Source organism: Ranitomeya imitator, chromosome 3 (genome assembly GCF_032444005.1).
Source record: "Ranitomeya imitator isolate aRanImi1 chromosome 3, aRanImi1.pri, whole genome shotgun sequence".
NCBI classification, from domain to species: domain Eukaryota; kingdom Metazoa; phylum Chordata; class Amphibia; order Anura; family Dendrobatidae; genus Ranitomeya; species Ranitomeya imitator.
In genome coordinates, this window is record NC_091284.1 from 435608438 (window position 1) to 435623511 (window position 15074).

At 41.5% G+C, this 15074-nt stretch overlaps 1 protein-coding gene across 11 annotated transcripts in view; it reads left to right on the forward strand.

Annotated features, from left to right (window-relative positions):
• REPS2 (RALBP1 associated Eps domain containing 2) overlaps positions 1-15074 on the forward strand; it is a 441759-nt gene that overhangs the window by 163571 nt on the left and 263114 nt on the right. For all 11 annotated transcript variants that reach the window (XR_011319311.1, XR_011319312.1, XM_069757315.1 and 8 more), the window contains one exon: positions 12433-12533. Coding sequence is in view for 9 of the 11 variants with exons in the window: in XM_069757315.1 (XP_069613416.1) it covers positions 12433-12533 (101 nt within the window). In the remaining 2 variants the exon portion in view is untranslated. The remainder of the gene's footprint in view (positions 1-12432; positions 12534-15074) is intronic.

Sequence of the window (15074 nt, forward strand, 5' to 3'; positions counted from 1 at the left end):
TGCAGCGTTCGCGGTCAATTCCTCGCTAGCGCAGATCGGGCAAACGCGATCCCTTTTGGGACATTGCGTTAGCGCAGTCCGTTAGCGTATGCGCTAAATGGACTGCCCTAACGCAATGTGAACCTAGCCTTATAAGAGGTGTAACTTGAAAGCTAACTCTGCCAGCAATCAGTCTTTTCCTGAGGAAGACAGATTTGAGTTGTTGCTTTAGAGAAGTGATTGGCAAATTCAAGTCCTCACAGCCCCCAACACATCATGTTTTCGGGATTTCATTAGTATTGCACAGGTGAAGGAACCTGTGGCAGTTTCTGATGCCTTGATAAATTCCATCACCTGTGCAATTGGATCGCCCCCAGAGTAGGGCAGTGGGGTACTCAGCACCGGGTCCTGAGGTTTGGGGATGTCACGGTGGCTGACCTGGTCCGTGGCCCTCAGGGGTGTCCAGTAAAAGAGTTTATATGTGGGCAAGGTGCAGTAAAGAACGAGGAGACAGGTTTGCAGTCTTTTACCTTGTTTACTGAAGACTTCAGATAGTATCCTCAGCCCAGAGCGCCAGATGTCAGGGCAGGCAGAGTCCGGTTGGTCTGAAGGCAATTCCAGAGTCCCCTTATCCAGATGGGAAATCAGTAGCCTTCCTTCTAGCGCCTGTGTGTTGTAGTACCTCCCTGCGGAGCTTCTCGGTAAGGTCCTCACAACTCTTGTAGATGTTCTATATGTTATTTCTTCCTCTCTGTCCCTCAGATGGTGTGGATCGGACAAACCCGTATGACTGATGGCCTGGAGCTTGTTTATAGGGACCCTAGAGACGCCTCGACCCCCACAAGTTGCCACTGTGTCTTCTTAGGTATTAAGATTGGGCAGCCAACCTGGAATTGACTGTCCTGCCGGTCTCTGGAGCAAGGCTTAGAGACAGTTACTCCCTCGGAGTTCCCGGCTACCGACTTCTGCGCCTCAGAAAGGAGCAGCTGGTTCCTGGCTGATCTCCCTCTGGTATTTCTCTCCTGTGCTCTGCTTTCCTGCACACTCTCTGCAGTATGTTCACCTTTTAGTGTCTTTTCCCAGGAGTTGCAGCACGTCATGCCAGCAGAGCTCCTCTCCTTCTCACTGCCTGACAGGAACTGAACTCTTTTCCCTCCAGATCAGGATGTAAGTAGGGAAGCTCACCCTAAACAGGCTTAGAGCTCCCCCTTCTGGTCTGCAGTGTGAACATGTTGCATGTGTGTGATACCTCAATGTGGTTGTCTTTCATTGCCTTCAGACATGACATCACTTCTCCCCTGAAAGGATAATGACATCACTGCGATGACCAGGACACTGGGGCGCTGCACAATAATGAGGAAATCCTGAAAAAATGATCTGTTGATGGCCATGAGGACTGAAGTTTTGGAAACACTGCTTTAGAGTGAATGATGAGTTCAGGAAATTGGGAGTGGAGATTGAAGTAGATTTCTCTGATAAGATACATTACAAAGTTTCTTATATCCACCTGTACTGTTGATTTATGCAAAGCCTATTAAAAGTATAGCTTTCATTTAAACATGTGAAATGATTTATAGAACTTTACATGTAGAAATGGAAATATACTACACTAATTATACTCACTTAAATTTTTAACTTGGATCCCAATCATTTTGACAGATGTAACAATTTAATGTGTACTTGGGCATGCATATTGTGGCCTATGTGTCACGACTCTGTTGTCAGATTACCCAGAGCCACGGGCTCCTTCCCTGTCCCTAACGCTAGAGATGCCCTAGCTATCCCTGCTCCCTGGAATACTTCTGATGGTGAAGACGCCAAGGCCATGTACCTTGCTGAACTCCTGAATCAGCCCTATATGTTTCCCCCTCCCCCACCCAGGGAAGTGGGGAGTAATAGTGTATGAATGTACACAAACCAGGCAAATAAGGAAGGACGTACAGGGATGAAGGAAAAATACCAATCATACAAATATGCCCTCACCTACAATGGAGGGGAACACTGGGGAGAAAATAGTAAAGGAATGTAAACCAAATACGAGAGGAAGAGGATTTGTAAACAGCCAAAAAGTCCAAGCAACAGTTACAGAACTATACTCCAAACGCCTCTACCAACAACCGATGCCTCCACTCCACAGCAGGCAGTACAAGACTTAATACTGTCAATTTACATTGCCAGAGGCAAGTATATATAGGAAAGGGGAGTGGCCAATACTGCACAGTCGGGAGGCTTAAGAGACACTAAGCTGAACAGTTTAGCTCCCCCACCATTAACAGAAGCCTGCACCATTTAATATAAAAGAGGCATGCTTCTAATCAGTGCAGGAGTACATGAAATCAGATGCTGTGGTCTTCTGGCTCCTCTCCGTCGCGGTAACACTATGATTCTGTGGAAAAAAAGATCAAGCATGTTGGATTTACACTTTTACTTATCCCAGAGTGCCCACAGAGGTCTTGTTATTGTAAGAGTGGTGGACTGTGCTTACGTGTTCTTACCCCTGAAGTCACCAATTGTGTCATGTACATAGTATTATGCGTCTTTTGTATATCTTGTGTACAGTATTGAGATGTGATAATGTAAAGGTAATAGATAAGTGTAACATGTATATTGTGAACCGACTGTGATGTGATAGTGTACAGCATAGTGTAAAATATAGATTAGGACCTAGCACATAATATAAAGGCAATAGGCTTAGTACATACTGATGGACGATAGTAACTGTAGTTAGCTGGGGGCATAAGATAAGGTACAGTTAATGTTTGGGACTAACCCACAATGGGATGGGGTTAACGCTAGTTAAAAGCAGACTACTTCCTAATAGTCAGCTAGTGGCAGCAAGGAACTATATGCAGTGAGAGGCCTTACTAGAATCCCTTGCGGGCATTCCTGCAACATCCAAAGCTCAGGGCTCGGTATAGGTACTAGGAGGAGTGCCTTATCCTCTGGTGTACAGGGGACAATGAACGCAAGAAGAGAAGGCAACGGATTCTGGGTGCACTGCGTGACTGGACAGGAAATTCCTGTGGCAGACAGGAATAGCCAACATAGGGATAGTCCAGGGGCAATGGATAGTAATGTTGGAAATGGACTGTGTAACGTTCAGGATTTCTTGCAGAAATTTCCTGAGCTAAACAGGACATTTTCTGCAAGAAATCCGCATGCGTTTTTTTCGCAGAAAAAACGCATCAACTGCACAAAATTGCGGAATGCATTCTAAATGATGGGATGCATAATGTATGCATTTTTTCTTGTTTTTATAGTGAAAAAACGCAAAAAATCTGCATTGTGTGCACACAGCCTAAAGGAAATAAGGAACAAGAAATGTCGTGCCTGATACTGCATGTTATGATGTGATGAACTTAAACTAGCCAGTAAACTGTTGTTGGATAATACAAACTGTGTGTCCTTTGGGTTATGTGCGGCAGCTCTGCAAGATGGAGCAGGAGACAGTGGAGACCTGTGGCCTGTATGTGAGTGTGATGCACCCCATACTGGGCAGCACATTGGGGCCAAGACACAATTTTCTTGTAAAGTGCCGGGGCAATGTGAAGCAGCAGCTTGGCTCCAATCTTCCATAACTTGTGGTTACTTTACACTGTGGCATTGTATTATGAGCTTTCCACTATTGTATCAATGCATAGGACAGCAGGTATCCAGTTATAAAATGATTTTGGTATGATTGCCTCTAATGAGAAACAGGCACAGTGACTTGTAGGTATCTGGGGCTAGAAATTCCTTAGAACATAAGAAGATGGGAACCTTCCAAGTAAAAATAGAAAGCAGCTGAGAAACAATGCAGCTCTCTACACATATGGTGTCAGCTTGAAAGGTCTCCCAGTGAGCTTCCTTCCTACACCAGTACAAACAATTGAAGTGTTTTTACAAAGGTAAAAAAAACAAACATAAGAAATCAGCAAAGTTAATTCTTGGTCATTTTAAAAAGAATGTTTCAGAGTTCAAAACAGTTATGTAGAAAGTCAGGCTTTTATTAATTAATCTAATATATAAAGCTGTGTGTGTGTGTGTGTGTGTATGTCGGGGATTGGCATCTGCACCGTCGCAGCTACAGCCGCAAAATTTTGCACAGTCACACGTCTGGACCCCGAGAGCGTCATAGGCTATGTTGTGAGGCGAAATTTTAACCCCACACTTTCCCATTCACCAAACAATTTTGCCCCTATCTACATGATGGGGAAAAAGTGAAACGAAAAGTGTTGTAGGCAAATTGACAGCTGCCAGATGTGGACAAAGGGGACTTGAGAGCGATGGCGCCAAAGAGTATATGCCATACAGTTGCTAAGGTGGGGCCCCAACATGGGATACTCACCACACACGGGGATATGAACACACACACAAAATGCGCCACACACTACCACGTGCTTAAACACATATACCACCCTCAGCAAACATTTCACCACACATACACCAACCTCGCCACATAAAAGTCGAAACACAAAAGTCACCGCTCAAAACTTGCCACACGCAAAATTCGCCACATGCAAAACTAGGTTCACGCAAAACTAGCCACACGTGCAAAACTCACCTCATGGAAAACTCGCCACACGCAAAACTTGCACACGCGGAAAAATTGTCACATGAACAAAAGTTGCAACACATGCAAAAGTTGCCTCACACAAAACTTGCATATACTCAAAACGCAACACACATAAAATTCACCACGCGCAAAACTCGCCATGTGCAAAACTTGTTGCACACAACTTGCTACACTAACCTGTCACATGCAACTCGACACACAAAAAGTTGCTACACGCATGTCGCTACGCAAAACTCATCTCACAAAAGACGCTACATGCATGTCGCCACACGCAACTCAACACACACAACGTGACACATGAAACTCGCCCTAAAACACACACAAGTCTGGTATTATCCTTCAAAAATAAAAATCTGCTTAATAAGCAGACAAACTACAAGAGCAACAAATGTACCATATAGGAAATACGGCAGCTGTCAGTCACATGACGTGTCTATTATGTGTATGTGTGAGCTAATATATACTGCCAGGGGGGAGGGCTTCCTGTTGGCTGGGGATTTATCAGGCTGCCAATTTAGCTTACAAATACTGAGGTAAAAATACTGACCAAATAACGTGTGAACGAGGTCTAATACAGGAGGAGATGACTTACAGGTATATACTATATACAGGAGGAGATGACATACAGGTATATACTATATATAGGAGGAGATGACATACAGGTATATACTATATACAGGAGGAGATGACACACAGGTATATACTATATACAGGAGGAGATGACATACAGGTATATACTATATAAAAGAGGAGATGACACATAGGTATATACAGGAAGAGATGACATACAGCAGGTATATACTATATACAGGGGAGATAAAAAAAACAGGTATATACTATATACAGGAGAGGACATGGAGGTATACTGTATATAAGAGGAGATGACATACAGGTATTTACTATATACAGAAGAGATGACATACAGGTATATACTATATACAGGAGGAGATGACACATAGGTATATACAATATACAGGAGGAGATGAAATACAGCAGGTATATACTATTTACAGGGGAGATTACATACAGGTATATACTATATACAGGGGAGATGACATACAGGTATATACTATATACAGGAGATGACATACAGGTGTATACTATATATCAGGGAGATGACAAACATGTACATACTGAGGGGAAAATGAGATGTGTGAGGTGAAAATGAGAGGTGTGAGGTGAAAATGAAAAGGTGTGAGTGCAAAATGAGAGGAGTGAGGGGAAAATAGTGGAGTAATCAGAAAATGATAGATGTGAGGTCGAAATGACAAGTGTTGGGGGGGAATGAGAGGAGTGAGGGGGGTATGAGAGGAGTGAGGGGGAAAATAAGAGGAGTGAGGGGGAAAATGAGAGGTGTGAGGGAGAAAATGAAAGAAGTGAGGTGCTATAACTAACCACAGATATTTACTATGCCCAGGCAACGCCGGGCTCTTCAGCTGGTATACTATATATAGGAGGAGATGACATACAGGTATATACTATATACAGAAGAGGTGACATACAGGTATATACTATATACAGGAGGAGATTACACATAGGTATATACAATATACAGGAGGAGATGAAATACAGCAGGTATATACTATTTACAGGGGAGATGACATACAGGTATATACTATATACAGGGGAGATGACTTACAGGTATATACTATATACAGGAAATGACATACAGGTATATACTATATACCGGAGATGGCATACAGGTGTATACTATGCATAAGGGAGATGACAAACATGTATATACTGAGAGGAAAATGAGAGGTGTGAGGTGAAAATGAGAGGTGTGAGGTGAAAATGAGAGGTGTGAGGTGAAAATGAGAGGTCTGAGGTGAAAATGAGAGGTCTGAGGTGAAAATGAAAATGTGTGAGTGTAAAATTAGAGGAGTGAGGGAAAATAGTGGAGTGATCGGAAAATGACAGATGTGAGGTCGAAATGACAAGTGTTAGGATGGAATGAGAGGAGTGAGGGGGAATGAGAGGATTGAGGGGGAAAATAAGAGGAGTGAGGGGGAAAATGAGAGGTGTGAGGGAGAAAATGAGAGAAGTGAGGTGCTAAATGAGAGGGGTGATGGGAAAATAAGAGAAGTGAGGTGCTATAACTACTGTAACTACAGATATTTACTATGCCCAGGCAATGCCCAACTCTTCAGCTGGTGTACTATATATAGGAGGAGATGACATACAGGTATGTACTATATACAGAAGAGATTACATACAGGTATATACTATATACAGGAGGAGATGACACATAGGTATATACAATATACAGGAGGAGATGACATACAGCAGGTATACACTATTTACAGGGGAGATGACATACAGGCATATACTATATACAGGGGAGATGACATACAGTTATATACTATATACAGGAGATGACATTCAGGTGTATACTATATGAAAGGGAGATGACAAACATATATATACTGAGGGCAAAATGAGAGGTGTGAGGTGAAAATGAGAGGTGTGAAGTGAAAATGAGAGGTGTGAGGTGAAAATGAAAAGGTGTGAGTGCAAAACGAGAGGAGTGAGGGAAAATAGTGGACTGATCGGAAAATGACAGACGTAAGGTCGAAATGACAAGTGTTAGGGGCAATGAGAGGAGTGAGGGGGAATGAGAGGAGTGAGGGGGAAAATAAGAGGAGTGAAGGGGAAAATGAGAGGTGTGAGGGAGAAAATGAGAGATGTAAGGGGAAAATGAAAGATGTGAGGGGGAAAATGAGAGGCGTGATGGGAAAATAAGAGAAGTGAGGTGCTATAACTAACCTCAAATATTTACTATGCCCAGGCAATGCCGGGCTCTTCAGCTAATATTCTATAAAACATAATTTGTTGTCTGTTCTAATGCAGTGTACAGATATAGCGTGATATTGTATTAGCAGTACTGTGTTTACTTGAGAACGAAACTATACAACAGACTGTTATAGGGGGTCGCAAACAGATAACATGCAGACTTTCTACAATGGCAAGGCTACATTCACACTTGCATTTGGACAGTACAGTCTGTTTTTGTTTTTAGGAACAGACAAACAGAATTAATACACAAAACGGATCTGTCACTTAATTGATGCAAATGAAAGCAGAAGAACCCATTTATCATTATGGTGTTTACTCGGGTTCCGTTATGAGATTGTTTTTAGAATGGAAGAAAAAGCATATCATGTAGAACCTTTTCATTCTAAAAACTGACAGCGAAACCCAGATAAAAATCATACTAATAAATTGGGCCCCTTTGCTTCCATCTGCATCAGTTATGCAACAGATCAGTTTTGGACATCCGTTAAGTTTATCTGTTCCTTAACTCAGACCAGACAAACGGAATGTCCAAATGCAAGTCTGAATGTAGCCTTAGGCTGTTCATGTATTCAGTTCTGTTGATAGATAGTTCTACTAATATCCTCATACATGTGGACACTCGGTTTGCCCAAATGTGCATATTTTTATTTACAGTGGGAGAATAATAAACCATGGTCAGACCTAACAGCAGCTTATCTCCCACAGGAACTACAAATGGACATGTTGAAGTATCGGAGTAGAGTTTGAATGTGAATTTGGCTATTTTTTCTCTCATTGGCATCACACCAGCTATGAGCTTTGCATATTACAAGGGTAAAACTGTTTTTGAAGCACCAGTCTTCTTTGGGAGACATTTCTTCTCTAGATGGCTTGGCAACATGCACACTTTAAGTATTTGGTGACTTTTTTACCTCAATATTTGTAAACTAAAACCAGGCGTGGGTGATAAATGCAGACGTGGTGACGTGTTTCTATTAGGCTGCCGTCACACTAGCAGTATTTGGTCAGTATTTTACATCAGTATTTGTAAGCCAAAACCAGGAGTGGAACCATTAGAGAAAAAGTATAATAGAAACATATGCACCACTTCTGTATTTATCGCCCACTCCTGGTTTTGGCTGAGAAATACTAATGTAAAATACTGACCAAATACTGCTAGTGTGACGGCAGCCTTATACTTTTCCTCTGATTGTTCCACTCCTGGTTTTCGCTTACAAATACTGAGGTAAAAAACTCACCACATACTTAACGTGTGACCGTGGCCATAGAGTTTTGCTAATTACCGTATACACTCGAGTATAAGCCGACCCGAGTATAAGCCGACCCCCCTAATTTTGCCACAAAAAACTGGGAAAACTTATTGACTCGAGTATAAGCCTAGGGTGGAAAATGCAGCAGCTACCGGTGAATTTCAAAAATAAAAATAGATGCTCCATACCGTTCATTATGGCCCCATAGCTGTGCCATATAGTGCTCTGCACCGTTCATTATTGCCCCATAGCTGTGCCATATAGTGCTCTGCACAGTTCATTATTGCCCCATAGCTGTGCCATATAGTGCTCTGCACCGTTCATTATTGCCCCATAGCTGTGCCATATAGTACTCTGCGCCGTTCATTATTGCCCCATAGCTGTGCCATATAGTGCTCTGCACCGTTCATTATTGCCCCATAGCTGTGCCATATAGTGCTCTGCACCGTTCATTATTGCCCCATAGCTGTGCCATATAGTGCTCTGCACCGTTCATTATTGCCCCATAGATGTACCATAGAAAGCTGTGCCATTGCTGCTGCTGCAATAAAAAAAATGCCATACTCACCCCTCTTGCTTGCAGCTCCTCAGCGTCCTGTCTCTGCGTCTCTCTGCACTGACTGATCAGGCAGAGGGCGGCGCGCACACTAGTACGCCCTCTGACCTGAACAGTCACTGCAAGAGGACGCAAAGACAGAGCGGCGCCCGGCGTTTGGAACGCGGACAGGTGAATATGTAATACTTACCTGCTCCCGGCGTCCCGCTCCTTCCCCCGGACAGCTGGTTTTCGGTGCCGCAGCCTCTTCCTCTATCAGCGGTCACCGTTACCGCTCATTAGAGAAATGAATATGCGGCTCCACCCCTATGGGAGTGGAGTCCATATTCATTACTTTAATGAGCGGTCCCCCGTGACCGCTGAACAGGGGAAGAGCTGCGGTACCCGGAGACCGTGGGACTGCAGGGACAGCGCCAGGAGCCCCAGAAGCAGGTAAGTATGCCTCAGTGCCCTCTCCCCCTCACCCACCGACCCTGCCGCCGACCGTGACTCAAGTATAAGCCGAGAGGGGCACTTTCAGCCCAAAAATTTGGGCTGAAAATCTCGGCTTATACTCAAGTATATACAGTATATGCTTTTTGTTATATTACAGGCAAAAAAAACTTAAAGTTGCTTATACAACTGTATTTGTATCATTCAATTTTGTATAATGGGAAACAGTTGTCTGCTTCCAGTTAATTTCAGCTTGCCATAATATACTACAGCGGTACAGTTTGCGCTCTTCCAAGGGCGCTAACTGTTGAAGACAGTTCTAATCATTGTCACCTGGTTTCCCTGTGATCAGTGCAACAAAGCAAGAATGATAGCAATTTTTTTCTGCTCCCACTGTGTACATCCTATGTAAAATTTAGAATTACAGTTAAAAAATGGCGTGGTCTCCCATGTAATTTTCATAACCAGCAGAGGAAAAGCCCATGGCTGGGGGTGGATGTTAATCTGGGAAAAGGGACAATATCCCAAAAGATTCCCAGGCTATTAATAACAGATCTCAGCTGTTTGCTTAGCCTTTACTGGTGAGTTTACGGGGACCCCATAAACAAAATGACACAGGGTCCACCTATTATTTCAAACCAGCAAGGGCTAAACAGACAGCTGTGGGTTGATAGCAATAGCCTGGGAAGGGTATAGCCCCCCTTCCCAGGCTACCAAAATCATCCCACTGGTCGCCTCAGAAATGTCCCATCCATAAGATGCATCAAATCTGGCACTTAGCCTTGCTCTTCCCACTTGCCCTTTCTGAGGTCCCTGTAAACTTACCAGTAAAGGCTAAGCAAACAGCTGTGAGCTGTTATTAATAGCCTGGGAATCTTTTGGGATATTGTCCCTTTTCACAGATTATTAAGATCAGAGCCAGCTGTGGTCTTTCCCTCTGCTGGTTATGAAAATTATGCAGGAGTTTACGCCATTCTTCTTTATTTAATTCTTCATTTTATCCAGGAGGTACACAGTGGCTGCTGAATACAACTCCCATCATTGTCGCCTGGTCATGCTAATCTCAAGGAGACCAGGCGACAATGATGAGAGCAACATTACTGCTTTTCCCAGGCTCCGGTGTGTGTCACACGGACACATGGACGGCACACGGATCCCACACGGATGTTTCACATGGATAGCAAATGGATACATGTATGTCACATACGTACATACATATGACACAGGCCACGGATGTCAACAGTACTGTTTTTTCCTGTGCAGGAATCACCAGGACGTGTGAAGGAGGCTTTAATCTGCATATGACTGTATCAAGGTCTGTCAAAGCCAAATATCAGGGAGTATCACAAACAAAGCAGCTTTATTTAAAGTCTGACATACCAACAAGAGACAAAAACCACAGCATCTAAAATGCAATAAAAAGGCTTATTAAAAAAATGCAATAAAAAAATGCAAGTAACCTAATCTACCTGTTAGGCTATGTTCCCGCAAATGAGCTTTTTTTCTGCACCTATTATGTAAATTAGGTTACTTGCTTTTTTTATTGTACCGTATTTATGGCAGTTTTTGTACATGCGCTTTTAGGGTAAGTTCACACAGGACGTTTTTTCTGCGTATTTTTTTCTGCAGCAAAACCTGATCATCTTGGCAGGAAAGAAACTGCGTCAAAAACGCAGGTTTAGGTGCGTTTTTGGTGCTTTTTTTGTCACGTATTTGGTGCGTTTTTTTTCTCTTTGTCCAGGCTAATGTCCTTGGATTTTCTGCAGCTAAAACGCAGCAAATAATGATACCTGCGTTTTTGCTGCGTTTTTGCTGGGGTTTTTTCAACACCCATTCAAATCAATGGGTGAAAAAACGCAGCAAAAACGCTGAAAGCAGTGACATGCTCTATTTAAAAAAAAAAAACGCAGCAAAGCACAAAATACTGATCAAACAAAAAACCAATGTGTGTGCATGAGATTTCGGAAATCTCATAGGCTTTGCTGTTACTGTAAAAAGCAGCTGAAAATTAGCATAAAAAAGCAGCAAAAATACGCAGCAAAAACGTCCTGTGTGAACTTACCCTTTTTTTATGCGTTTTTATGCTGCATTTTTTGCCTCTTTTTAGTATGTCATGTTTTACACAAAGCTGCTTTGTTTTTGATAAATCCTCATATTTGGCTTTGACAAAAGTTTATTGATACAGTCATGTGCAGAATAAATGCTTTTTTTTAAGTGTGTTTCTGATGCAGAAATGCACCAAAAATGCATGAAACGCGTGAAACGTGCACTATTTACCGGCAGGTTTTCCACACCTAATACAAACCTATGAGGAAAATCCGAACAGAAAATTCAGCGTAACCACAACAAACATTGACATTTTGTGGATTTGAAACACTCACCGCAGTAAAATAAAAGCACGGTGGGCAGGAGATTTCTAGAAATCCCATGCGCTTTCCTGGAACCTAACTGCTCATCGTGGGAACGTAGCCTAAAAGTGATCTTAAACTGCATCAAGAAATATACGTGGAACTCCAACCAAACTGAACTCTCTAGATTTGTTAGTAGGCAATTAGTATGCCTTTTCATATGCTAGTGGCTAAATAAAAAGATGAACTTCGTGTATATATATATATATATATATTGCCAAAAAAATGAAGTCTATAAAAATGCATAAAATATTTAGGGTTATCATATCATATTTTCTATTATCTCTATTCATGGTGATGAGAAAAATTCTGTTTTCCAAGGAATGAACTGGTTAAGTGACTTTTAGCAGCCTTCTAGTGCTTTAAATTCAGTTAATTACCACTCGGAGCCTTGTAACCATGCAACAGCAGCCTGAGTCACATGACCGATTCTTCTTTATTATTCCCTCTCTGCAGCCGCATACGAGACTAGACAACCTGCTCTACTTCAGCAGGATGGACACTTGCCGCTGAACTATGGAAACCAACCTGCCCCTCTGCAGACGTCTATTAGCAGGGTAAGGATTCCTGATCAATTCAGCAAAATGTGACATTTGATGCACCAAGCTGGATTCCACAGCACGTACTGCATATATATATATTATAAGGATCCACTGCTGTCACCAGAGCTCGCTGGTGAGAAAACTGCAGCACTTGGATATCTGCTTCAGTTTTCTAGGAATCCACCATTATAAATAATTGCTGCTTATTGTGGAATGTAAAGATAAGATTATGGAGATAGAAGGCTGGATGGGAAAATTGCGTCAGCGAGTACAGATCTGTTCTATAGGCTTGTTCTAGTGACTAGCAATGCATCCATCACCTCTGCCTGCTGTCATTATCACATATAACTATAGATTCCATAACTGCAGGAAACACCAAGATCATCATTAGCGACCTATAAAAAAGGCTATTTTATGAATTTTATGAAGTCAGACACGGAGACTAATCATGTGGATACTATTGCGTTCTTATATATTATTCTTAGAAATTAGGAAAATACAGGTTCAAAAATGTCATTATAGTTTTACTTTTGCAATAAAACTGACAATATTAAAAGCTTTTCTTATATATTGTCAGTGCGAGAAAAGACATAAAACAGAATGTGGAGTTCACATTCTACTAATGGTTATTACCATTACTGAATTAAAAGTGAAAAATATATAAACCTATATGATTGATACATAGCTTCATTATTATTAGGCATTATAGACATACACTGGCACTAATTTAATGATTAAAGAATAAAACTAGACTGAAAACGGAAATAAATGTTCTTTCACTGGTAGAAATGATCACCTTACAAACAATATGAAATATCCCCCTCCTCCAAATGTAAACTTCTGCAGAATATAATGGCACCATAAGAATAACAGTAATTATACTTCTTATCGATATTACAGATGAAACTAGAATTTAACAAGGGCATTAACCAGATAACATGAGTTATTTATGTTTTTTACGCTCACCTATTAAGGCCATGAAGACCACAACACTTATAGGGCTTAAACAGCCATGGTCCGGCTGCTGCTCTGCTGGTTGAATATACTCATCATCGTTATACTTGGAAAAAGGAGTACAGATTTTCTGCACTGCTGGTGAAGGATTCCAAGAAGCAGATATGTTAGAATCAATTACAGTTTATTCCCAACACATTTCCAGCTTGTACCGATCTTCTTCTTTGGAGAACCACAATCATAAAATGAATTGTCTGATTGTGGTCTCCTGAGGAAGAGGTTGGTACGATCAGGAAACGCATTGAAAATAAACTGTAATTGATTCCAGCACATCTGATTCTTGGAGTCTTATTATCAGGCTCAGTTTGAACTACTGTCATGACTTTCATTTATTAGTGGAAAGCCTCAGTGCAACATAGAATATTTCTAAGCACAAATTGGCACTATATCAACTCATAAAATTTGGAAAGTCCATAGAATTTTTGGACAAATTTTGCCTAAGTCATATTTTTTTTTGTTCCTAGATGGTAAAAGTGATCAATACAAAAGCTTTTTGTTTTTCTGCAGAAGGTTCCATACTACCTTTATTAGATACCCCCACCACTTTTATACTGATGGTATAGGGGTTACAAAGATCTAGCGATTCCCAAGGTTGAATGTGCACATTAAGGGCTCATGCACACGATTGTATAAATCGGATCAGTACTATCCTTTTTTGGGAATAATTATTCAATGAGGCAGTGCAGATGGACGATTGGTTTTTCACTGACAAAATCTGTCTGTGAAAAAAAATCACAATTTCACTCTGAAATCAGATGAAACTCACACGTTCAAGTCTATGGGTGCGAGAACAAAATAGCATGCCCATCAGTATACCATCTGATTTCACGGATGCATTGTAGTTCTGTAACATAAGAAACTTTAAATGATCCTGTAAATGATTAATAGCTGCTGCTGTAAAAAAAAACATTGTATACGGGTGACAACTGAGAGAAAATTATCCCACTTTTCTAGATGAGAATGTGATCGATACTTTTTATGCTGTCATATGACCCAAGCCTTAAAGTCATAGATAGAACTCCTTCAGCCACTGCCAGGCACTGTGGGAACCAAAGATCAGGCATGTTAAAATTCTTTGCTGCCAAAGTATAGTTGAAATACACATTAGATTGTCGTCATGTCCTGACTAAATTGGCAGCATTGGCCAATCTGGCTTAAAGTTAGCTGTATTTGATCCTATATAATGCAGATCGAAACCCTTAGAACATTGGAAGAACACCTGAACAATGTTTTTACTCCTGGGAAATGAAGTAGATTACAACAGAATGTGTCTGGAAATATGTCCAAATGAATGGCCCTTGGCTTAGAGTGTTATATACCACTAGATGGTGGCCCAATTCTAACTTATCAGGTATTCTAGAAAATGTAGGCACAGGCTACGTACTATATTGCACAGTGACGTAGTATATAACACAACCGACGTAGTATATAACAGAGCTACGTAGTATGTAACACAGCGTATACAGTATATAGCAGAGCTACTTAGTATATAACACAGCCACGTAGTATATAACATAGCCACGTAGTGTATTGCACAGGTAT